This window comes from Symsagittifera roscoffensis, chromosome 2 (genome assembly GCF_963678635.1).
Source record: "Symsagittifera roscoffensis chromosome 2, txSymRosc1.1, whole genome shotgun sequence".
Lineage (NCBI taxonomy): Eukaryota > Metazoa > Xenacoelomorpha > Acoela > Convolutidae > Symsagittifera > Symsagittifera roscoffensis.
Genome location: NC_087063.1, coordinates 82,962,866 through 82,989,889, shown reverse-complemented (window position 1 = coordinate 82,989,889; position 27,024 = coordinate 82,962,866). Strand labels below are relative to the sequence as shown.

Below are 27,024 nucleotides of genomic sequence, written 5' to 3'. Positions count from 1 at the left end.
TTTCACTTTCGGCACTGTTGTACAAAATTTTCATTTTCGGCACTGTTGTACAAAATTTTCATTTTCGGCACTCTTGTACAAAGTTTTCATTTTCGGCACTGTTGACCAAAGTTTTCATTTTCGGCACTGTTGTACAAAGTTTTCATTTTCGGCACTCTTTTACAAAGTTTTCATTTTCGGCACTGTTGTACAAAGTTTTCATTTTCGGCACTGTTGTACAAAGTTTTCATTTTCGGCACTGTTGTACAAAATTTTCATTTTCGGCACTTTTGTACAAAGTTTTCATTTTCTTCACTGTTGTACAAAGTTTTCATTTTCGGCACTGTTGTACAAAGTTTTCATTTTCGGCACTCTTGTACAAAGTTTTCCTTTTCGGCACTGTTGTAAAAAATTTCATTTTCGGCACTCTTGTACAAAGTTTTCATTTTCGGCACTGTTGTACAAAGTTTTCACTTTCGGCACTGTTGTACAAAGTTTTCATTTTCGGCACTGTTGTACAAAGTTTTCATTTTCGGCACTCTTGTACAAAGTTTTCATTTTTGGCACTGTTGTACAAAATTTTCATTTTCGGCACTCTTGTACAAAGTTTTCATTTTCGTCACTGTTGTACAAAGTTTTCATTTTCGGCACTGTTGTACAAAGTTTTCATTTTCGGCACTGTTGTACAAAGTTTTCATTTTCGGCACTGTTGTACAAAGTTTTCATTTTCGGCACTCTTGTACAAAGTTTTCATTTTCTTCACTGTTGTACAAACTTTTCATTTTTGGCACTGTTGTACAAAGTTTTCATTTTCGGCACTCTTGTACAAAGTTTTCATTTTCGGCACTGTTGTACAAAGTTTTCATTTTCGGCACTCTTGTACAAAGTTTTCATTTTCGGCACTCTTGTACAAAGTTTTTATTTTCGGCACTGTTGTACAAAGTTTTCATTTTCGGCACTGTTGTACAAAGTTTTCATTTTCGGCACTGTTGCACAAAGTTTTCATTTTCGGCACTGTTGTACAAAGTTTTCATTTTCGGCATTGTTGTACAAAGTTTTCATTTTCGGCACTGTTGTACAGAGTTTTCATTTTCGGCACTGTTGTACAAAATTTTCATTTTCGGCACTGTTGTACAAAGTTTTCATTTTCGGCACTGTTGTACAAAGTTTTCATTTTCGGCACTGTTGTACAAAGTTTTCGTTTTCGGCACTCTTGTACAAAGTTTTCATTTTCGGCACTGATTTTACAAAGTTTTCATTTTCGGCATGTGTTGTACAAAGTTTTCATTTTCGGCACTGTTGTACAAAGTTTTCATTTTCGGCACTGTTGTACAAAGTTTTCATTTTCGATACTGTTGTACAAAGTTTTCATTTTCGGCACTGTTGTACAAAGTTTTCATTTTCGGCACTGTTGTACAAAGTTTTCATTTTCGGCACTGTTGTACAAAGTTTTCATTTTCGGCACTCTTGTACAAAGTTTTCATTTTCGGCACTGTTTTTACAAAGTTTTCATTTTCGGCATGTGTTGTACAAAGTTTTCATTTTCGGCACTGTTGTACAAAGTTTTCATTTTCGGCACTGTTGTACAAAGTTTTCATTTTCGATACTGTTGTACAAAGTTTTCATTTTCGGCACTGTTGTACAAAGTTTTCATTCTCGGCACTGTTGTACAAAGTTTTCATTTTTGGCTCTGTTTTACTTCGGCACTGTTGTACTGCCCCAACAAAATTTTCCTTTTCGGCACTGTTGAATAAAGTTTTCATTTTCGGCACTGTTGTACTTCGGCACTGTAATATCGATTTATAAAGTATCTGATGTGGTGAACTGAACAAGTTTGTTCTGGGGTTAAAGCACCAGAAGGTGGAATACTACTTGTATATGTAGACCTCATTTGTGAATGTCATTATGTGTTCGTGACGTCACATAACATATCTATCTGAAAAGAGACAAACAGGTGATTCCGTAATTTAAGCAATTCAGAACCTGTTTGTTTAACTGTGAGCAGACCACTTCAAGAACATTAACAGGGTCTAAATTGTGTAAAAAAAAAGAATTGAAATTGTAAAAACTCAATGAATTTATTTAATAAAAGAATAAAAATATGTAAGTTATCTTATCATTTGAATAATTTGGTTAGTTCTGCAAAAATTACACTCAGTAAATTATTTATGCTTTTTCTTATCAATTTCGTTAGCTTTCGTGTCGCCCAAGTTCCTGAGTGATTTCATCAGCATGTGAACAAACCAAACAACAAGAACAGCTGCTGCAATCAAAATCGAGTAGTACGAAATATTCATCATGAAATGAAATCTCGGACTATTTGATTCAAACTTAAGATCTAACTGAATTGTTATGTTTTTCCTCGTGGCAATTCGTTCCATGAACTGAACAAGTTTTTCTTCACTTTCCAAAACTGAAAACTCATTCGATACCTTGGCTAAATTTTCAGAAAATACGCTTCTGTTTTTCTCAATTGTAAGCACTGATTGCACAATTTCTGACCAATCAAATGCGTCGATGGATCCACCCAATGACATTTTTTCAATCAAGTGCGTGTTGACAAATTGGTCGCCAAATTGTGGAATGCAAATCGGAATGACCTTCTTTTCAATCAGATCTGTTAAAGAGCCTATTCCACAATGAGTGACGAAATATTTGACCTTTGAACGACCTAAAAGAGCGTACTGGGGCAAATAGTCACTGAGATAGAGAACTTCGTTTTCTTCTTGGAAGACTTTCATTTCTTTAGCCACGTTTTGCAAACCAATACTTAGAGACCAAATCACTCTAAACTGATTTTGTTTCAAAACTTTTTCTCGGAAGTCAGCAAAATCTTCTTTTGTTAGAGCTGAAATAGTTCCTAGAGACACGTAGATGATATCTCTTTCATCTGTCTCGATCCAGGAGCTAATTTTGGATCCCAATTTTTCAGTCAAGGACTCATCCCGAATCCCCCCTATGTAGATATACTCTGCGCTTGGGTGGGGCTCCGGGAAAAAACTGGGCGAAGTTATCAGCAACATTGGAAACCGAATCGGGTATTCCTGGTATGTAAAGCGTCCTTGCCAATCAAGCTCCGGAAGCCGTAGCTCCTGGCGTTTTTCGTCGATCCAGTTCCAACATGGAGTGTAAAAGTATTTGAACTTGAGAGTGTCGAGAAAACTAATAGGTATTTTGTCTTGAATGTGCTCGACGCCTCCGGACATTGCGACGGTCTGTACAATAACTGGAAGGTCAAATTTTTCAGCAGCTACCATAGCACCGGGATATATATGATCGACCATCATAAGGTCAAATTTGTTCTTGCTATCTGATAATATTTCAGATAAAACTTCGTAACAAAACTCATTTCTCGCTAAAGTGATGGGACAAAACTGTCGAAGAAACTCAATGTGTTTGACGTACGAGACTTCCTGACCTAAACCATGTCGTTTTAGGACGTCGAAATGAACTATTTCCCGAAATGGTTTCAACTTTTTTTCACATAACTTGGAAATTTCTAAGATTGTGCATTTATGAATGCGACAAATAGCGAATAGTTGGTTGGCCATGACTCCGAAATGAGCCCCCCAACAGGGCATGACGAATAAGACATGAATGGTCGACGATACTTCAGGCACGTGCCATGATGCGATAATGAATCTACAAGTTCAATGGATCGAACGTCTATTCAACCGAGTCAAGTATCAAGAAAAGTGAAGAAAAAAATTATCCCAATTAATTCAAAGCCCGTGTATGGTTCTAAATAAGGCATGGACCCAGGAGCGGATTTAGGGGGGGGGCGGAGGGGGGGACGCTCTTCTCTCAGGTATTAGACCCCTTGCCGACCCAAAGGGGTCGGCAAGCGGCGCAGAAAATTTTGCCAAAACAGGGACTAAAGCTGCTTAGGGAGAGCTCAAAAAATCAATTCGGTCGACTTAAAAAAAAAGACAACAAAATTTTCGAAATGTTTTTGAAAATCCGCCCCCCCCCCCCCTTCGAGAAAATCCTAGATCCGCCCCTGCATGGTCCTACAGAAATTAAAGCATTATAGCATTGTGGTTCCATATAATGGCTACTTGTATGGTTGCACGTGTACGCTAGAGTTTTTAGCTGCAGATTTAACTTTTTTTCGACCAGGGGAGGGGCCTTGGATTTTCAGGGGAGGTGTAGAATTTGAAAGTTTTTTTCGGAAACTTAACTACCTTTTTAGAGGTCGGCCGCAATAAGTTTCCAAAATACTTTTGCCATACCTTTGCCAGTCTTATGTGCACTTCAAATTTAGTCATGCTTGGCACAAGAGGCAAAACGGAAAGCGGTCAGAGGTTCGAATCCCCGGGGAACCACACGTTCCTCAAATTCGCTCATGTTTTTGACTATATAAGCTTTGATTCTGATAACTGAGTAAATTAGAAACCCACAATTGTGAAATTTTTTTCTTCTGATTTTAGCTACGCAGTAAATTTCGATAGAGTATCGATGTTTGAAATTTTAAAAGCAATAATTTAAGTCATCTTGTTTTCTAAGTCATCGTTACTGTGGAATCATTATCCGATGTTCGATCCATTGAGCATTTTACCCCCAAAAAAGTAACGAAAAGACGATCGTTGATAAATTTGGTTTCATGTTGTGAAAATAAAATAATCTAAGCGTGAACAAATTAGAATGAATGCGTCTAGTCTAGATGTTACAGCAGAACGTTAGAATTGTTAGTATTAAAACTTAATTGAAGCACAAATGAATAAAAAACGACCATCAGCTCTGCTGATGTTACTGTAAAAAAATAACTACAATAACAAGATAAATGAGCAGTGACTGCGCATAGCCAAAGAGTTGCTTAAAGTCGTTACAGCAATGATTCAGAGGAAAGACAGGATAAAAATAAACAACAGGACTGGCAAATCCTCAAAACAAAAATGCTAATTCAATACTATAAAATTCAATATTATAAATTCAATATTCACTATTTTTAGCTCTTTTTTCAATCAACAATGGCTCACTTATACTGCTGAATGATGTATACAGACGTCACATCGATATGAAAATTGGGAGCTATTCAACACTGGAATTCAGAAATTTGAATCATTGTACTCCCTTTACGACCGAATATGAAAGAAAAATTGCCACTTGCTAGCAGTTGAAACAGTTTTTAAAATTCTCATAAACTATACAAGGATAACATCCGAATACAAAATTCCTCCCCTCTGTCAATGGTCGGAACATAAACAAGAAAAATCCTGAAGTCGGAACCTGGAAAAACGTGCCAGATAAATTTTAGCCCAAATATCATCACGTAATGTGCAGTAATGATTAAAACAAATCAGTTCACCTCAAAACCGAGCTCCCCTGTTTTGAATTGTTTCCAACTATTTTTGAACTACAAGCTTTTATCCTACACAAATATTTGTTCCGACTTTCGATACGAAAGTAACGGAATATTTGTGCTCGGGGTGGGTTTTTTTTTTCTTCAGACAAATTTCGACTTTTTAACTAGCCATTTTTGACGGAATTTTTTCATATCATTCGAAAGGTATTGTTGTCCTGAGCTCAAATTTGAAAAGATATTTCACTTGTGATCTTTTTTCGTAAAGTTATGGGGGTTTAAAGATTGCCATTTTGGTCAATTTGGGACAATTAACGCGCGATATATTTCGCGCTATTAACGCGTAAGCGGAGAGTTAATCCGCATTAGAAATCGTTCCAAATTGGTTTAACGAAGCTTATTTGCCATAGTTGATTTGTTACAAGTAGCGAAATTTATCCTTTTGTACTTTATATGGCGTGTGGGGGGATGATTTTTATTTTAAAAAAATTTAAAATTTAAAAAAAAATTTCATTTTGTTTTATTACTTTTAATTTTTTAATGTTATTACTGCTCCATAAACCTTAATAGGCAGTCGGAACATTCAGGGCTTCGCCCTGATACGAGCAGTCTTGTTTACTTTTCGCTTTTAACTACTCAAAATCTAAATCTCAAACGGTTTTTTCTCGACACTGGGAAACTTTTCGGGGGGGGGGGGGGGTTTAACATATCACTCGACCTAATCTGCTATTTATTTAAAACACAAATTTTCTATCCAAAGTTTGTGGTCAAAACAAAATTTTTGGTTGTTTGGTTGTCATGGTTTTACCTGCTCAATTTGGTTTATTTGGTATCATTTTTCAACAAATATTTCAACAGCATTAACTTAACAAACTCGTATTTATATTTGAAGTAAAAGCAGACAAGTCATCGTTTGGGTCTTTTTCTGGATATATTTTTGAGTTATAATGCGGCTCGTCTTTGGCGAAAAAGAAAGTGCAAATGGCTCTGACGGGGTTCGATCCCTTGTCCTTTGTCTCATTGGGTTCGGCAGTGCCACTGGGCGGTAAATTCAGTGCGATGACTGGGTGGTAGTTCTCCTCTATCATACTGTGCAGAACAGCACAAAGAACAGCGTGTCCCTAAATAAAGGATATTTTTCAGAAGCCATACTTTTTCAAAGATTTAATTTCAGTCAAGTGTGTGGAACTTTTTTTGCAAATCAGTCCATCTTTTCTCAAATCCATGGAATCAAATAAAAAGAGAAAAAGTTTTCTTCAATGGTACAAAAAGTCTGATCAATGTTAATGCACAATTCGGGTATTTCATGGCGTTTCTTAATTGTGACTGGGTTGAGTTGATGGCTTTTTTAAATTTTGACTCAATTAAGGAAGCGGCACTTGTTTCATGTCATAATTAGATGAATTAATTTTAACGCTATTGACTCTCAAAATTTTCTTTCGAACATATGTAACACTGCTCATAACCTTATGTTCATAATAAACTGCTTTTTCTTGGTCATTTAATTTTCACAACATTTTCTTTCTAATTCATGACTTTTTTGAAGAAAAAAAAAGATTTCGATAACCCAGAGGGTCTTTTCTACTTTTTAACGCCTTATTTTTTAATCAATTTTTATAACACCATAATTTCTTGTGGTTTTTTTCTATGAATTTTTGTATGGCCCCTGTGCGTCCTTTTTATCTTCCCTTTTCCAGCATAGTGTCCTCTACTGTCCAGTCTTTGCAGCTGTGTGACACCCAGAGTCGCTCCTCGAACTTCCACAGGTACTCTGCTGTCCCCTCCCCCTCCTTCACCGTCCAGTCGCTACTCTCCGGCAGAACGCAGTCGAGGATGTTGGCGTTGATGTTGTCTATGCACTCCGAGGGTACCTTTAAAAAAGCTGTAAAATTTTCTTATCAAATTCAAGTGAAACAACTTTTGGACGACGACCGAGTCTCAAAAATCTCTTTCTGACATATGTAACACACACTAGCTCAATATAGTATTCATGATTTACTACTCAGGGGCAGATTTAGGTGGGGGCGTATGGGCTGACGCTTTTCTTCCTCAGTGATTCGACCCCCAACGACCCAAAGTGACCCCCTTTGGGTATTTTTTAAGAAATCCATTTCTGGCCGAATGTCCCTAAAATTTTTTCTAAAGGCGGCTTTGGCGGCTGTTCTGATTGCCAATGAAATTAATTAATTATTGTTGAGTTATATCTGACCTTGATCTTGAACCATGTCTGTGAAAAGCGTACACGGTTTCGGAGTGAAGCTGTGTACGCTTCATTGTTCGAATTTTAGAGAGAGCTTGAAAACTTTTAAACAGTTTTTCATACGTATTTTTTTAACTTAGTTATTTTAGTTAGCGTTTTTAGGGGGTATACTATTTAAACATTTAAATATGGCGCAGTCATCTTAGGAATATGGCATGAGGGGAATACTTGCACCGTGGCAAAATCACACGATCGACCCCCCTATTCCATGAGACGAGGGGAGTGACATGTTTCAATTGGCACTGATAGCCAAGGAAAACGTAGATATTGATAACCTTATCAATCCTTCGGATCGGAGAATAGCAACTCCAGCTACCTTCGAAGAAACCCCAGACTCAGAAAACGGACAAGACAAGGCAGCAAGACTAGCCAGAAACCTCGAAGAAAAACAAAGATACGAAGACGAAGAAGGGACATCAATCAAGTCAGAATTTAAGAAACGTATGACGGGTTGAGACAAGAGAAGCGGATAAGAAAATTAGATCCATGTTAATTCCAGCCTTGGGAAAGCAGGTAAAACGAATTTTTGCCCCAAAATTCACCAAAGTGAAAATCCTACGGATTAACTTCCAAGAGTTTTGGAAATACTTGACCCTCGCTTTCATCAGAAAACCGAACATCACTTTTGAGCGTCAAAAAATGTTAAACGGAGTACAAGAAGACCGTGAGAGTATATAAAAAATCTGGGGTGTTCTAGCAGAAACTGTCAAAAATTTGATATCTTCAGCGGAGAAAAAGAAAGGATTCGGTACATATTTATCAATAACATGAGAAATTACGATATCCAAAGGAAACTGTTAACTGAGACATTCACTCCACAAGACGCATTGACCTTGGCACTAGTAGACGAGAAAGGCATAGCTAAACATCTCAAAATGCCTAACGCTACGAAAACCCAGCAACACACTCAAATTTCCAAAGGAATGCAAATGCCAAAAGAGAACCAGTTCTACACATAGAAACTGAAAACTTGTTTATGAAATATTTCAGCAGTAGACGCACATTGTACAGCTTGTAATTTTGAAGTCCATTTTGCAAAGAGTTACAAATCCGAAAGAAAAACATGAAAGTTATCGATAAACTTCATTCTGTAAATAATGATGCACATTCTCAATTTCAGCAACCTGTGTATCTGTAAAAAATCAAAAAGAACTTTGCGATGTAGCCAACGAATTGACAGAAGCTGGGTTAAGCGACAATGACGACTACTCAGTTTTGAATGTAAACGATTTTCAATTCCGACAGAAAAGAACTGAAGAAGTTGTTGAACATTGGCTTAGGAAAAGCGATCCTTTTACAAATGTTTATTCAAGTCGGCTCGGCTAGCCCGGTTAGTTTTCTAAAGAAAAATGTCAACCATGAAGTGAAACTAAGAGATCCTTTCTTTAAAATTTTTTGCAGAAGAACAAGCAACGAAAGATCTATACTGCAGCTTCACAGAAGACCCGATAAAAATAATTAGAAAAATAATACTTCCGATAAAATCCAATGGATGGGCACAAAAACAAGCATCTCTTTTATAACGGAGGAGAACGAACGGAATATCCTAGGAAACGACAATCTCCCAAAGATGGGCGTAGAAGTCACACACATGGTTTTTCCTCTTCTGAAATCAGAAACGATAACCAGAAGGAGTAGTCAAACTTCCTTGTAAATAATGTAGAAAAAGTAGACCAAGATGTAAACAGTATGGGACATAAATACAAAACACTATTCAAAATAATCGCTAAAATGAATAACAAATCAATGATAACACATTTTCACAGCCCCTTAAGACCGATACAGCTAAAGGCGAGAAGAGTTCCATTGATCTTACTTCCGGCTGTGAAAACAGTAATACAAAGACTGATATCCGAAAGAATAATTGAGAAATGAGAAAACTGTGATGAAGACCATTTCAAAAGTCCTTTTGTGATAACCTGCAAAAAGGACAAAACAATCGAAATAGCACTCGACTCAAAACTTATAAATGAGCAAATATACAAAGAAAAATAACAAGTGCCAAAAATAATCGAACTAGTAGATTAAGTAGACGCAAAAATTGCTAAAGTTTTTGAAGGAGAAGTTTCAATCAACAAAATATATTCGAAAAAAAACATTCCATTTAAAAAACGCAAAGATTTAAATAAAGCGTTGGGCACAGTCGGAGGAAACATTACTGGAACATATATCTTGAAGAACACAAAGACAAAATCAACCAAATTTTGGTTAGTCTTGACAACCGAAATTTGGCAATTGATTGGTTTAAACGCCAATTCTTCAACGAAAAAATCGAATGGCTGGGTCTTAAATTCACAAACTCCGGAATATCTCTGTAGGAGGATAAAATACTAGCTATTAAAAGATTACCGATACCCCAAAATCATAAAAAGTTAAGATCTTTTTTCGGTTCTATGAACCAATTTATTAAGTTTGTACCCAACTTTGCTACTCTAGGAAACCCATTACGACCGCTTTTAAACAAAAAACAAATTTTCAGTTGGGAAAAAAACACATTCTATAGCATTTGAGAATATCAAAAATGAAATCGTGAAGCTAACAAAAAACACACAATTCGATATCAAATCGTGAAGCTAACAAAAACACACACTTCGATATCAAAATGATATCAAGAGTGAAGACAGTAGCCTCCCATAGCGGACTAGGAGCTTCCTTAGAACATATGCCCGGGAGTGATTGGAACATGGTCGCCTTCGCTAGTAAAATTTTAAACACACATGACGGAAAACATTTGAAGAACAAAATAGAACTCTTAGGAGTAGGGTGGGCAGTCGAACACTGTAAAAACTATTAAAATGGGTCGGATTTTGAACTCATCGCCGAACATAGAGCCTTGTTATCAGCCTTATCCAGTAATTGGGGGAAAAACATATCATAGCAGAATAACACGTCGGGTAGGCGGCCTACTACCATTCAATTTTATAGTGAAACATTTAGTAGAAAATGACATGGTTTTTACCGACCGTGTTTCGAGAATTCCAAGCGGAAAACTAACCCCAAATTCTCATTTCGACGAAGAGTTGGTTGCAGCAACTGTAAAAAAACATGAGAATTGTAATTTCAAACCCCCGGATTTGAATTCTCACTTTGTAAACAGCAACAATTTAATTGGCCATAATTTGGAAGTTTCCAATGACGCAATATCACGTAATAAATTAATTAAAATTTACTACAAATTATTAGCTCCGCCTTGAAGTTCGTAATTTAAATCATCTGCGCTCTGAATTTTGCTCTTTTATATGTATTCTCCGGATTTCTCGCACACACATTTAACTAAAATTGTTTTTTCAGATCACTTTTCTTATTTCTTTTTTTGATTAACCCAGAAATTAAAAGTAAAAGCTAATGGATATAAATATTGTAAACAGTAGAAATGTAAACAATCAAATTGTGGTTAATCCAAATCCCTCAGGCGTTTACGTTTTCTTCAAAGTAAAAAATCACAAATCGAAACACACTACCTTGGCCTATAAATACATAGTTATTACTAGTTTAAATGGTTAAAATGGTTAGGACAAAATTACATTCAATATAATCAGAAATTCCTAAATTACCTGTTATTGATGCATTATCAAAAATTATTTGGAAGCTAAAAAGCACGATTCAATCACGATAAAGTGCACTCCATTTGGGAAACACTACAACAAAAATCCGAAAAAAACAGTGGAAAACACTGGTTGATAACATCCCAAAACACTGTTTAGGTCAGGGAAATCCATCTTATCAGACGCACAAGTAAAGGATTGGGGGGCAGATGACAGAAAAGAGGACGGCTATATAGACTAGCTGATTGAGAACAAAAACCGAGATCCTTCGGAAAAAAGGATCCTCCCCAACAAAAAATGTCGTACCCAAAAACTCGAGACACACCTTGACAGATCCTTCGAAGAAAAGTAAACTCTTCCGAAAGTTTCAGACAATAAAAAAGAAAACCATTGAACCGCGAAATTGGAGACAAAAGTAATATTTTGTCTGAACCAAGCATCAAACTAGCGAACTTTCAAATTTTAAGAAAATCGGACATCGCCTGGTTAAAACTCGATGGACAGAAAGTTCGGACAATTAAGGAAACATTACCTTACCCTGTTTTAATCAATAATTTCTGGCAGTCGGTTACCCACTTCAAAGGAGGAAATCTGGACCAAGGACCCAAGCCGAAGCAGCCTTGATACCCTCGTAATCATCAACAACCCAAACTACAATAAAAGCAACCGGATTTCTTCAAGCGGAAAAGAAACGAGGTTCAAAACAGACAACCCGAGTCAACCGAAAAGAACGAATCAAGCCTCGCCTACAGGTTACTTAGGGGAAGCTGAATATTTATACGTACCATTTTATTAAAATGATTTCAGTGAATGGGAGTGGACTAGTGGCGGTTTTCCATGTAGAGCTCTTGGTAGAGAGCACTAAATTAGCAACAAGGAAGAAAATAGACCTCAGGGAGAGGTAAATCAATCATTTGACAAAAACCCAGCCCATAATAATAAATTAGAGTTGTTAGGCCTAGGTGAAGAAGATATAACGAAAATAGAGGACACAACTCCCGAAAGCCCGTTTCCCATCATACTGACACCAGCCCATCAAGAAGCACACCTACCACTATTATGCCAGCCTCAGACCACAGACCGCGTCCAAAAACAGTAGAATCTCTACCGGATGCAACTCAAGTACCGGCTACGACAACCACAATAGCTTGTCAAGAGAAAAAGAAATATACTTTCCGGTCTACGAAGTGGATAGTGACAATCCAGTTACCTACTTAAACACTTCACGTCCACGTAGGAACGTCGGTCCCCAAAAGTCTTGTGGTAATCAATATATAAATCTTTTAGATTCAGCAGAACCTCATGGATCAACCACGAACTCAGTACTGATCGAGTCAAGTCAGCTAGAGTTTTGTTCTTCCATAACCAACGACCAACTACCCTAGTAGCAGAGACAATCGAGACGATCTCTGATTCATCAAGCGGGATTCCCCAACAGACAGTTGCCGAGACCGCAGAATCAAACGAGGAATCTCAAAACTTATTCCGTTGGGTAATCAAGCTATCAAGTCTTCTCATTCTGTTCCCGATTTGGATGAACTTTTGATTCCTTTGAAGCCAAATCAGGAGGAATAGAGTGATATTGACATTGAGTCAATTTCAGAGAGTCAAATACTGACACAGATGGAGGAGTTTACCCGAGAAAACAATTGGTGACAAAACTCTAGTAAACTCAAAAAGCCATAAAACTTCGATACAATTGTTTAATAACCATTCATTAATTCACCTCGAGTTTATGTATCAGAGTCCCAGTTTAGGTCCTAATTGTCCAGCTTATCTTAATCTCCAATGGAGAAGTATTCAAATCTTGCATTTCAATGTTCCCTACTAACCATTCATTAATTTTACATTTCAACTCAGTACTACTCATCGAACCATTTCTAGCGTTTTTCACAAGCAAATCCGTTGGATACCATCTCAAAAAATTTGTTAGGGTCTTTATACTTTTCTGGGACCGCTCGTAAACTCAATTATTTGTTCAACCTAGAAAAAAAAATCGACATAATTTTCCAAATATTTAGATCCGACCCAAATACTACTAGTAAATGCCAAACTGTTGGCAATATGTCACCTTGAACAACCGAGTCTATGAAAAGCGGTGCTTTTAGGTTATTAAGATTCTCGGAAACGGTTTTGAACATTTCGATTTCTTTTTTTAGTTGCGTATCTCAACTCTCTCGCTTTCACCAAACATACTCTACTTTTGGTACGGAAAAACTATATGCGGAAAGAGTCATTTATAGCGGGAAGAATATATTCAGTACCAATATTGCGAAGAATTAGCTGACATTTACTTAACTAACTCGCCGATGATGATCAATTCAAATTGTTACAAACTGATATAATTTTTTTCCAGAATTTTCTAGTTGTTCTTCGAAAGCGAAAATCAGTTCAACTCAATTTTAAAAAGTTAGATTCGCTCTGCAAACGGTATAATTTGCGACAAAATAGTTTCTAAAAATGATGATCTGTCTAAGAACCGGTTCATTGAAATACAATTGTGTCAAGAACATAACTTTTTTTATACGTTTCTGAAAAAATTCATTGTTTTGAGATATATTATAATAATTAGATTTTTATTGCAAAAATGTCTTGAAACAATTATCTGTAAAATATTCAAAAGCTCAATCCGGAACGCCTAAACAACTGCTGATGTTCAAATAAAAACGGATCAGAGCCTGAAAATTATTTACCTTATAAGCCCTGAGAGAATTGTCATTTTCTACCATAATGGCACAGAACTCGACGTCTTTCTTCGGAGCACTAGTGAACCAAATACACCCTTTGTCCAACACATTCACTATCATGTGCAGGTTTGTGCACGCCACAAAGCCGATGCTCCTGTAAGCAGAATTTGGACACCGCTAATTTGGTGTTCTAAGTATACCAAAGTTGCTGGTACTTCAGACTTTCAACCGAGAGGTTGATGGTTCGATTCGAGTCCATCCTTACAATTTAAAAGGCTGCTCCATATTTTCGTAACGGTACGAAAAAACAAGAAAAAAATGTTTTTTTTTCTAAATCTAGACAATCAAAACAATAATTTTTCAATCCTAGGTAAACAGCTTCAATCTTTTTCATTTATCTGCTTAAGAAACCACTCAATCCATTTCCAGTACACGAAAAAGAAATGATTTTAATTTTGAGCAATGCACCGATAAATCAAGGTCAATTTTGTACTGACTCAGAGTTACAAAACTTCTTCTAAATTGTCTTCATGAATTTGCTGAAATTTGATTGATTCAATTACAAGATCTGTCCGCATAAAAAACTAGCCCGTCTAGTAAATCTGAGACGTCTGCAAAACAGGCTAAATTTTGCTTAATGGTGCTCTCAAGTGATGTTTTTTGTATAAAAAAAAATCTTCATGTGTAATTTTGTTTGTGTATAATCTCTTCACTTTGAAATAATTTTTTGTGATTACTTTTAGTAAAACTTCTACTCGCGATGTCATGACCTTAGATTGGCGAACAGAGCAAGCATGACTTCCAGCAGGTTTCTTGTGTTCTCAAGCGAAGATTGTGAGAATGGTTGACCTTTCAGAATGAATGTCTTGTCTCCTTTTTCTTCTTCGTCCTCCAACAAACCCGCTTTTTCGACGCTCACCCTCTAAATTAAAACTTATTTTGAAGTACTCAAAAATGATACGCTGAAGATAACTTGAAGTACTAATGAATACCAGAATATTTAAAAATTGAAAGATTGTTTTCAGTGTACCAGAAAGTTTGTTTACCAATTTGATTTTCAGATCTGACCTAAAACCCTAAAACCCTCTAAACACCCTGTTTGGACACAGCTCGTTGTTTCTTTGCCTGGTGTGACAAAACCGTTTCTTCCGATATGTTAATTGAAAGCTAAAAGTAAAACCCAATTGTATCAAATTCCATATAAGCAAAACAATGAATGTTTCAGCAAGGTCAACTGCAACTGAGACGTGAAAGAGGATAAGGATGTCCTTAAAGAACCAAAGGCAAAGGATGTCAACTAAAAATTAAATACACTAATTGTACATACCTAACAATCCCTTCCACTTAAAATTTTGAAACGATAATTGAGAAGTCTATAAACAACTTTAAATTTTTCTTCACCCTAAAAGCTTTAAACAGTTTCAGTGATAAAATTGCATATGCGCTTTTTCTCTAATTTGTTCACTCTCTCATTCTCATCTACCATCTTCACCACCTGTACGATATAGTCGATAATGACCTCTGCCAGTTTCGCCACCTCCTTTTCAAAATGAGACCAATTTTTGTTTTCTTCACCTTCCCGCCTTTTTCTCCGAGAACCCTAAATTCTCCCCCTCAATGTGTCCCGCCGTCGGTTTCTGCAGGTTTCCATGAGTGGTCCGTTCCCTCTTCTACCTGTGAAAAGTGTTCCGTCTCCCGCTCTCTCACTTTTCACTGGCCCCCCGAGCTCAATTCTCTCGTTTGTTTCGTTGAGAATTGTCCTGCCCGCTAGTTCCCTGGCCACTTGGAGCCTCTAAGTCGCATGGAAACAACATCGGATCGAATTCCGATCCTGAATCTCAATCGTTGTCACAAGTCAGTGAGCCCTAGGGTCTCCTCGCGCTTTTGGTAGTTTTCCAAGATCATTTGGATTTCGTTGCAAATCCTCCTTGACTTTTCCTTTAAAATCTGCCTTTGTAGACGGATTTGGTACCCCTTAGAAAGATCAGCCGTACGAGTCAAGACATTTTTTTCGGCTAACCGGCTCTTCCTAAGTGCAGCGCCAGTTTTTAATGTCTGTGTGTGCTTAGGTCTACTCGCTACTTTATGTTTAATAAACCTCATGTTTTTGTTTTTCGTTTCTGTCGCTAACATGCGATTTCCGATGCTCGGCTGAAGCGCTTCTTTGCCTTTGCCAGTCCCTGCGCTAAGGGATTCTACCGAGCCCTCCTCTTTGCTGCTGCCAGTTCCCGGTCACAGGGCCTCAGCGGATTTTTCCCGTTCTTTGTATTGTATTCTGGGTCTTATTGCTGGTTCCAAGTAGTCTTGAGTGTTTATGGCATCCGGCTAGCTCACGGATATAGTTATTGTTACAGGTAGTTTTTGACACAAAATTTTTTCCCGTTTTACATTTTGTCATGATGGCTTGGCCGTTAAAATCACACGGTGTTTGTCTCTCGCCCGTTGTGTGCTCTGAACTGCAATTTTTAAGTAAAGCTTTTACAGAAATACTTCGTGAGCTTGTTCAATTATTGATTCTAACTTTCCATGTCCTTTCCTCCTTAGAAAATGTTTTTCAGGCTGCAAAAAGTGCACTCCATGCACCCTGCGGCTCGATGTTCACTAACCGACGAGTTAATGATTTCATGCTTGTGATACTGCTACTGCAATAGCAGTAATGTGATATAACTATACTATTCATTTTATACCATTGTCCAAGGTCGCTGTATCTAAGACCAACATTAGTCTACGTAGATCTCAGCAGAGAAAACCATTAATTCGATTAACAATTAAATTCTTTGGAATTATAGTTTAATTTTCCAACAAGATACTCGTAGGATATCACATGGCGCAGGCAGCAGGAATCTCAATTCAGGACAATTGCACTAATATGGGAATACCAGTATTTTGGGCTTCAGCGAACCTAAACCCACGGTGGCAATTCAAAACTGGGTTAGAACAATTTCTAATGGCAATCAGGGTCAAGGAAAATGTCAATCGAGAAATTATGCTTGAAGACCCTAAGGAAATACTGGAAGTACCACCACCAAGACCAGAAACACCAAGAGGTGGGGAAGACGCAACAGCGAGAGCAGCCAAAGATCTCACAGACAAATTAGAAATAGACAGAGTGACACTCGAGAACGAAGAGAGAAGAGCACGTGGACCAAGGGTTGGCCACAACAATTATTATAACGAGGTAGAAAAGAAGGTTGTATCCAGATTATTTCTCTCCCTCGGAACAGAAGGGAAGAAGAGGTTCTTACAAAAAAACCCTCATGTGGAAATATCCAAAATGTCTTTCAAGGAAATCATTGAACTGCATCAATTTCATTCCAGAAAGTGAAATGCGTAACGTACGAAAAGTATTAACTTTTCACTAGAATGCAGGAACAAGGAGAGACCCCTGAGGCATTCCATGCGGCGTTAACTGCACAAGCAGCAAGATCTGAGTTGGGAACCCTAGAGGACAAAATCCTTCGCGACTTGTTTATATCAAAGTTTAAAAACATGACTCTACAAAATACCCTGACTTTCGAAACACTCGCGCCAGAGGAAGTACTTTCCTTGTCCTTTCCTCCTTAGCAAATGTTGGAACAAAGTTTTTCAAGATGCAAAAAGTGCATTCTATGCACCCCGCGGCTCGATGTTCACTAATCGGCGATTAAACGATTTCATGCCGTCCAGATTGCAGAATGTTTCTAAAGTGAAACTTGGCCGTATACTCATGTAAATTTTCCTTGACAACTCATGATTTGTATTTTTCCGATTTGTTGATTTTCTATGCCATTGCCGAAGAAAAGCATTTAAGTTACTTTTCGAGATAAGAAAATTGTTGAAATATTAGTTCAAGGCACTTGTTTGGTCAGTCGTTCTGTTCATCTAATTTGCACCATTGATGTTTCAAAATTTCACTTACCGCGCTGCACTCTTCGCACCCATCTGCCGTTGTTGCAAGGCTCCTGTGAATATAAAGGAAACTTCTTTGCGGTGTCAAATATGTTGGCTTTATCATGTAGCAAGCTATTGATCTGGGTGAAAATTGCGGCTCTGAACAAGTTTGGAATAGTCAGGTGTTCCTCCATACAAAAATATCTCCGCTTGTTGTCCCAGAAAGACGGCCATTGCCCTCACTTTGTTGGCAAAGACCGTGTCTTTCGCCAACAACAAGTCCCTGATAGCCATCAGTAGTTGAGACTCTGCATGTTTGACAGCTTCGGCAGACACTCGATTTTCTTTACAGTCTTGCAATCATTCGGAGTCCCGACTCAACTAAAATCCCTAGCTTAAACGGTGGCTAAATGTCCCCATTGAAGATAGGTGGAATCATTATAGGGGGTTGACTTCTATAATTACAGTTATATTAATTATAAGATATTATAAATTAAGAGCCATTTCCCTCTAACTTTTTTTGCTGCTGTTAACTTTAGCTGAATAGCGCTCTAATAGTTTTATGAAGTTTTTTTTTAGCCTTTAGTGGAAGTTTTTTTCATAGAGAGACTCAATTCAAAATCAACAATAATTCCAACAATTTTGCATCTTTTTGTTCGTTCAACTCTTATATACCATGCGCATGCGTCTACGCACTGTTCTTGCGGTGTTTCGTCATGAATTTGCACATTCTATTCTGATTGACTGACACATATTCCAGTTCACCTGTTTTTCATGAAGGATTTCGAATTTTTGGCAAATTTTGATGACGTCTGATAGATATTTTGATATTCTTCTTGCTAAAAAGAAAAATTTATTATGTGTACTAATTCGACTTGGCTGAATTATTATATGTACCTATTTGCGCTTCTGGCTCATGTTCTATCATTATGAATTTTTAGATAAAAGTTTGGCCTATCTTGTTGCTGAGTTAATCTTGTAAGCATCGTAAAGCTTTTCTCAGTGCTTTTCGTGGTGCTTTTCGCATCGTAGTGTTTTTCTCATCGTAATGCTTTTCCATTACGAGGCCAAACTGTGCACTGGATAGGGGCATAATTATGTGTCTGTATGTTCCTAGATTCCATAGACAAATCTTTAAATATGTTCGAAAATGTAATTGGATTCCACTTACAAAATCTCAGCGGATTCCGCGTTCAAATACCTGTAACGTAAATTTTGTCGGCACATTTTTTGTGTCGCGGATTCCTCAACAAACTAAGATAGCTAGCTGTTCTGGATTTTGCAAATGCTAGTGGATTCCATAAAATGTAAGTGGAGTCCGCAAATGTAAGTGGAATCCGCAAAATTTGTTAGCGGAAAACGCAAATGTAAGTGAATTCCGAGTTTGCTTTATTACTAAACTTGCGAACTGTTAATAATGAAAACATAAATAAAGAACAGTTAAAAGCTAGAGCTGGGATTTTTATCTATAGCAATGCGGAACTTAAACGCAAGGACTTAACCATTGTCAGCGGAATCTACGAACAAATCTCAAAACATCTTAATCTGTGGATCTTACCTCTTAGCATTTTGGAAACACATCATCAAATAAATTCAATGTTTGATGTCCTTGGGTTGAGATTGTTTGAAAACGAAACGCGCACGCACAGTATATTGCCGAATTAGGTCAGTATTTGGGATTGCATCAATCCCAAATACTGATATAGTAGATTCCGATTCTAGTGAATTCATGAGGGCAGCATTCATGAGCGCAAAATCATGAAATAAAAATGAGTCGACCTAGTAATTATAAGACATAATTTCAAACGGTATACTGTATATAAATATATGTAAGCGAAATGCGGATTCCACTTACAACTTGCTGATTCCACTTGCAATTTGCGGATTCCACTTACAAATTGCGGATTCCGCTTACAGTTGCGGATTCCGCAACAGCTCAATTCAACTATAAACATGTCTTTTTATTTATCTCTGGAATCCGCAAATACGGTTGCGATTCCGCAAAATCGCCTAATTTTGGAGCGATTTTGAGCGGTACAGTGTTTTAGATATTTTTTGTGGAATCCATGAGTTTCCATGAGTTCGCTTCGTATGAGTTTCCATGAGTTCGCCATGAGTTTCCATACTTTATACTGATTGGCTGATACAACTTCCAGTTCACGTGTTTTTCATGAAAAATTTTGATGACGTATGATCGATTTTTTTCTGGTTCATGTTTTATTATGAAATTTTATATATAAATTTGGTCTATCCGCTGAATTGATCTTATAAGCATCGAGAAATTCTAGCCCAATGATTGACTACCTTTTCTTCGCCGTTAAGAATCAGACAGCGAACAAAATCGGTCGTCAGCTCTCGGAGCCAAGTTGTTCCAACGCAACCACCAGACCAAGTTTGCTGGCATTGCAAACAGTTCTGATGAAGTCAAGGCTCTTCTATGTTTTCGACCTGTTTTTGAGTGGCAGACCATGTTTTCCACTATATTTATGAGTGGCAGACTATGCAGACTATGTTTTCTCACTTTACAGTGTTTTTCTCACATAGCAAACTCAATTATCTAACAAAATTTTTGAGCTAGAACTTTATTGTTGGGGATTCGATGCAAAAAACACCACTAAATTGCTGAGTTGAAAAATGAAACGTTTCTGCCAGTCGTCGAGAGGCTTCTTTATGCCATTTTTTTCTGGCGCAGTTGCCCTTCAACTTTTCTAAGTATCCTCGCTGGTGCTTATAACAACTGAAGTCACAACTGTGACACGGATCACGTATATCGATGCTACAATGGACCACCCGTTAGACACCAGATGCATTTCCCCCCATTTCTCCAGTGAGTTGTATTAATAATCCCGAAACTGAATTTCGTCAGGCGCCATTGGTTAAAGTTGAACTTACTTCACTACTAAAATACTTTTTCAATTTCTCAAAACTAAAGCTCAAAATTGTGACCCGCTTATAATCAACGCCAGCGTCGATTTTTGTATTTTCTCAACAAAATTTCTACCGCGCGACTTTTTTCTCTAGTTCCTTCGGGGGCTATTCTCATGCGCGAAAGACCGAATGGGAGAAAAAAACTACTGGGCCAAGGACCGAAGACAAAATTAGCCGAAAGTCAATTTTTAAAAAGAAACAATTGCCATTACTGAAATCTGATTGGCTGATTTTTATTTTCGCGCATTCGATCCTTCGCGCATGAGGGATTCCACCAGTTCGTTTTGATATGACGTCATCCGTCTCCTGAGAATAGACTATGATACCAATTAGCACCAGAAGCGAATGACGTCACTCCAAAATCGACAGACAAAATCTGAAAAATAAACTGACTATTAAAAACATCACACATGCTCAAAAAATCACGAAAAACAAATTTTGTCCAAACTTTACATTCGATCTCAAATCAATTCATTTTACTCCTCTACTTGACATATTTTCTTTGATTTTGGTTGGCTTTTCTATAAACCCTGGTTAAAATATTCATAAGCAAGAAAACCTTCTCAACGAGTAGATGACTCACCCTCTTCCAGGAGTCCTTGATGCATTTATGGACTAGTTGAGAGACCGGTGTCTCTGCTTCACTCAACACAATCCTGTTAGAAAAGATACTCAACGAGTAGATGACTCACCCTCTTCCAGGAGTCCTTGATGCATTTGTGGACTAGTTGAGAGACCGGTGTCTCTGCTTCACTCAACACAATCCTGTTAGAAAACCTTCTCAACGAGTAGATGACTCACCCTCTTCCAGGAGTCCTTGATGCATTTATGGACTAGTTGAGAGATCGGTGTCTCTGCTTCACTCAACACAATCCAGTTAGAAAAGATACTCAACGAGTAGATGACTCACCCTCTTCCAGGAGTCCTTGATGCATTTGTGGACTAGTTGAGAGACCGGTTCCTCTGCTTCACTCAACACAATCCTGTTAGAAAACCTTCTCAACGAGTAGATGACTCACCCTCTTCCAGGAGTCCTTGATGCATTTATGGACTAGTTGAGAGACCGGTGTCTCTGCTTCACTCAACACAATCCTGTTAGAAAACCTTCTCAACGAGTAGATGACTCACCCTCTTCCAGGAGTCCTTGATGCATTTATGGACTAGTTGAGAGAGCGGTGTCTCTGCTTCACTCAACACAATCCTGTTAGAAAACCTTCTCAACGAGTAGATGACTCACCCTCTTCCAGGAGTCCTTGATGCATTTATGGACTAGTTGAGAGACCGGTGTCTCTGCTTCACTCAACACAATCCTGTTAGAAAACCTTCTCAACGAGGAGATGACTCACCCTCTTCCAGGAGTCCTTGATGCATTTATGGACTAGTTGAGAGACCGGTGTCTCTGCTTCACACAACACAATCCTGTTAGAAAACCTTCTCAACGAGTAGATGACTCACCCTCTTCCAGGAGTCCTTGATGCATTTATGGACTAGTTGAGAGACCGGTGTCTCTGCTTCACTCAACACAATCCTGTTAGAAAACCTTCTCAACGAGTAGATGACTCACCCTCTTCCAGGAGTCCTTGGTGCATTTATGGACTAGTTGAGAGACCGGTGTCTCTGCTTCACTCAACACAATCCTGTTAGAAAAGATACTCAACGAGTAGATGACTCACCCTCTTCCAGGAGTCCTTGATGCATTTGTGGACTAGTTGAGAGACCGGTGTCTCTGCTTCACTCAACACAATCCTGTTAGAAAACCTTCTCAACGAGTAGATGACTCACCCTCTTCCAGGAGTCCTTGATGCATTTATGGACTAGTTGAGAGACCGGTGTCTCTGCTTCACTCAACACAATCCTGTTAGAAAACCTTCTCAACGAGTAGATGACTGACCCTCTTCCAGGAGTCCTTGATGCATTTATGGACTAGTTGAGAGACCGGTGTCTCTGCTTCACTCAACACAATCCAGTTAGAAAAGATACTCAACGAGTAGATGACTCACCCTCTTCCAGGAGTCCTTGATGCATTTGTGGACTAGTTGAGAGACCGGTGTCTCTGCTTCACTCAACACAATCCTGTTAGAAAACCTTCTCAACGAGTAGATGACTCACCCTCTTCCAGGAGTCCTTGATGCATTTATGGACTAGTTGAGAGACCGGTGTCTCTGCTTCACTCAACACAATCCTGTTAGAAAACCTTCTCAACGAGTAGATGACTCACCCTCTTCCAGGAGTCCTTGATGCATTTATGGACTAGTTTAGAGACAGGTGTCTCTGCTTCACTCAACACAATCCTGTTAGAAAACCTTCTCAACGAGTAGATGACTCACCCTCTTCCAGGAGTCCTTGATGCATTTGTGGACTAGTTGAGAGAGCGGTGTCTCTGCTTCACTCAACACAATCCTGTTAGAAAACCCTCTCAACGAGTAGATGACTCACCCTCTTCCAGGAGTCCTTGATGCATTTATGGACTAGTTGAGAGACCGGTGTCTCTGCTTCACTCAACACAATCCTGTTAGAAAACCTTCTCAACGAGTAGATGACTCACCCTCTTCCAGGAGTCCTTGATGCATTTATGGACTAGTTGAGAGACCGGTGTCTCTGCTTCACTCAACACAATCCTGTTAGAAAACCTTCTCAACGAGTAGATGACTCACCCTCTTCCAGGAGTCCTTGATGCATTTGTGGACTAGTTGAGAGACCGGTGTCTCTGCTTCACTCAACACAATCCTGTTAGAAAACCTTCTCAACGAGTAGATGACTCACCCTCTTCCAGGAGTCCTTGATGCATTTATGGACTAGTTGAGAGACCGGTGTCTCTGCTTCACTCAACACAATCCTGTTAGAAAACCTTCTCAACGAGTAGATGACTGACCCTCTTCCAGGAGTCCTTGATGCATTTATGGACTAGTTGAGAGACCGGTGTCTCTGCTTCACTCAACACAATCCAGTTAGAAAAGATACTCAACGAGTAGATGACTCACCCTCTTCCAGGAGTCCTTGATGCATTTGTGGACTAGTTGAGAGACCGGTGTCTCTGCTTCACTCAACACAATCTTGTTAGAAAACCTTCTCAACGAGTAGATGACTCACCCTCTTCCAGGAGTCCTTGATGCATTTATGGACTAGTTGAGAGACCGGTGTCTCTGCTTCACTCAACACAATCCTGTTAGAAAACCTTCTCAACGAGTAGATGACTCACCCTCTTCCAGGAGTCCTTGATGCATTTATGGACTAGTTTAGAGACAGGTGTCTCTGCTTCACTCAACACAATCCTGTTAGAAAACCTTCTCAACGAGTAGATGACTCACCCTCTTCCAGGAGTCCTTGATGCATTTGTGGACTAGTTGAGAGAGCGGTGTCTCTGCTTCACTCAACACAATCCTGTTAGAAAACCTTCTCAACGAGTAGATGACTCACCCTCTTCCAGGAGTCCTTGATGCATTTATGGACTAGTTGAGAGACCGGTGTCTCTGCTTCACTCAACACAATCCTGTTAGAAAATCTTCTCAACGAGTAGATGACTCACCCTCTTCCAGGAGTCCTTGATGCATTTATGGACTAGTTGAGAGACCGGTGTCTCTGCTTCACACAACACAATCCTGTTAGAAAACCTTCTCAACGAGTAGATGACTCACCCTCTTCCAGGAGTCCTTGACGCATTTATGGACTAGTTGAGAGACCGGTGTCTCTGCTTCACTCAACACAATCCTGTTAGAAAACCTTCTCAACGAGTAGATGACTCACCCTCTTCCAGGAGTCCTTGATGCATTTATGGACTAGTTGAGAGACCGGTGTCTCTGCTTCACTCAACACAATCCTGTTAGAAAACCTTCTCAACGAGTAGATGACTCACCCTCATCCAGGAGTTCTTGATGCATTTATGGACTAGTTGAGAGACCGGTGTCTCTGCTTCACTCAACACAATCCTGTTAGAAAAGATACTCAACGAGTAGATGACTCACCCTCTTCCAGGAGTCCTTGATGCATTTATGGACTAGTTGAGAGACCGGTGTCTCTGCTTCACTCAACACAATCCTGTTAGAAAAGCAACTCAACGAGTAGATGACTCACCCTCTTCCAGGAGTCCTTGATGCATTTATGGACTAGTTGAGAGACCGGTGTTTCTGCTTCACTCAACACAATCCTGTTAGAAAAGCAACTCAACGAGTAGATGACTCACCCTCTTCCAGGAGTCCTTGATGCATTTGTGGACTAGTTGAGATACCGGTGTCTCTGCTTCACTCAACACAATCCTGTTAGAAAACCAACTCAACGAGTAGATGACTCACACTCTTCCAGGAGTCCTTGATGCATTTGTCGACTAGTTGAGAGACCGGTGTCTCTGCTTCACTCAACACAATCCTGTTAGAAAAGCAACTCAACGAGTAGATGACTCACCCTCTTCCAAGAGTCCTTGATGCATTTGTGGACTAGTTGAGAGACCGGTGTCTCTGCTTCACTCAACACAATCCTGTTGGAAAAGCAACTCAACGAGTAGATGACTCACCCTCTTCCAGGAGTCCTTGATGCATTTATGGACTAGTTGAGAGACCGGTGTCTCTGCTTCACTCAACACAATCCTGTTAGAAAAGCAACTCAACGAGTAGATGACTCACCCTCTTCCAGGAGTCCTTGATGCATTTATGGACTAGTTGAGAGACCGGTGTCTCTGCTTCACTCAACACAATCCTGTTAGAAAAGCAACTCGACGAGTAGATGACTCACCCTCTTCCAGGAGTCCTTGATGCATTTATGGACTAGTTGAGAGACCGGTGTCTCTGCTTCACTCAACACAATCCTGTTAGAAAACCTTCTCAACGAGTAGATGACTCACCCTCTTCCAGGAGTCCTTGATGCATTTATGGACTAGTTGAGAGACCGGTGTCTCTGCTTCACTCAACACAATCCTGTTAGAAAAGCAACTCAACGAGTAGATGACTCACCCTCTTCCAGGAGTCCTTGATGCATTTATGGACTAGTTGAGAGACCGGTGTCTCTGCTTCACTCAACACAATCCTGTTAGAAAAGCAACTCGACGAGTAGATGACTCACCCTCTTCCAGGAGTCCTTGATGCATTTATGGACTAGTTGAGAGACCGGTGTCTCTGCTTCACTCAACACAATCCTGTTAGAAAACCTTCTCAACGAGTAGATGACTCACCCTCTTCCAGGAGTCCTTGATGCATTTATGGACTAGTTGAGAGACCGGTGTCTCTGCTTCACTCAACACAATCCTGTTAGAAAAGCAACTCAACGAGTAGATGACTCACCCTCTTCCAGGAGTCCTTGATGCATTTATGGACTAGTTGAGAGACCGGTGTCTCTGCTTGACTCAACACAATCCTGTTAGAAAACCTTCTCAACGAGTAGATGACTCACCCTCTTCCAGGAGTCGTTGATGCATTTATGGACTAGTTGAGAGACCGGTGTCTCTGCTTCACTCAACACAATCCTGTTAGAAAAGCAACTCAACGAGTAGATGACTCACCCTCTTCCAGGAGTCCTTGATGCATTTGTGGACTAGTTGAGAGACCGGTGTCTCTGCTTCACTCAACACAATCCTGTTAGAAAAGCAACTCAACGAGTAGATGACTCACCCTCTTCCAGGAGTCCTTGATGCATTTATGAACTAGTTGAGAGACCGGTGTCTCTGCTTCACTCAACACAATCCTGTTAGAAAAGCAACTCAACGAGTAGATGACTCACCCTCTTCCAGGAGTCCTTGATGCATTTGTGGACTAGTTGAGAGACCGGTGTCTCTGCTTCACTCAACACAATCCTGTTAGAAAAGCAACTCAACGAGTAGATGACTCACCCTCTTCCAGGAGTCCTTGATGCATTTATGGATTAGTTGAGAGACCGGTGTCTCTGTTTCACTCAACACAATCCTGTTAGAAAAACAACTCAACGAGTAGATGACTCACCCTCTTCCAGGAGTCCTTGATGCATTTGTGGACTAGTTGAGAGACCGGTGTCTCTGCTTCACTCAACACAATCCTGTTAGAAAAGCAACTCAACGAGTAGATGACTCACCCTCTTCCAGGAGTCCTTGATGCATTTGTGGACTAGTTGAGAGACCGGTGTCTCTGCTTCACTCAACACAATCCTGTTAGAAAAGCAACTCAACGAGTAGATGACTCACCCTCTTCCAGGAGTCCTTGATGAATTTGTGGACTAGTTGAGAGACCGGTGTCTCTGCTTCACTCAACACAATCCTGTTAGAAAAGCAACTCAACGAGTAGATGACTCACCCTCTTCCAGGAGTCCTTGATGCATTTGTGGACTAGTTGAGAGACCGGTGTCTCTGCTTCACTCAACACAATCCTGTTAGAAAAGCAACTCAACGAGTAGATGACTCACCCTCTTCCAGGAGTCCTTGATGCATTTGTGGACTAGTTGAGAGACCGGTGTCTCTGCTTCACTCAACACAATCCTGTTAGAAAAGCAACTCAA

General features: G+C 39.2%; 2 protein-coding genes across 2 annotated transcripts in view; both read right to left on the bottom strand.

Moving 5' to 3' along the window:
- Window positions 1-27,024, bottom strand: part of LOC134840025 (motile sperm domain-containing protein 1-like) — a 484,177-nt gene that overhangs the window by 394,148 nt on the left and 63,005 nt on the right. The window lies entirely within an intron of this gene.
- On the bottom strand, window positions 2,091-4,809 carry LOC134839643 (uncharacterized UDP-glucosyltransferase YojK-like). The gene is made up of 2 exons (XM_063855260.1): window positions 4,538-4,809; window positions 2,091-3,621 (listed from the first exon to the last, which is right to left on the bottom strand). Exons 1-2 carry the CDS (start codon window positions 4,582-4,584, stop codon window positions 2,142-2,144), a joined length of 1,527 nt encoding a protein of 508 aa, XP_063711330.1. The 5' UTR covers window positions 4,585-4,809; the 3' UTR covers window positions 2,091-2,141.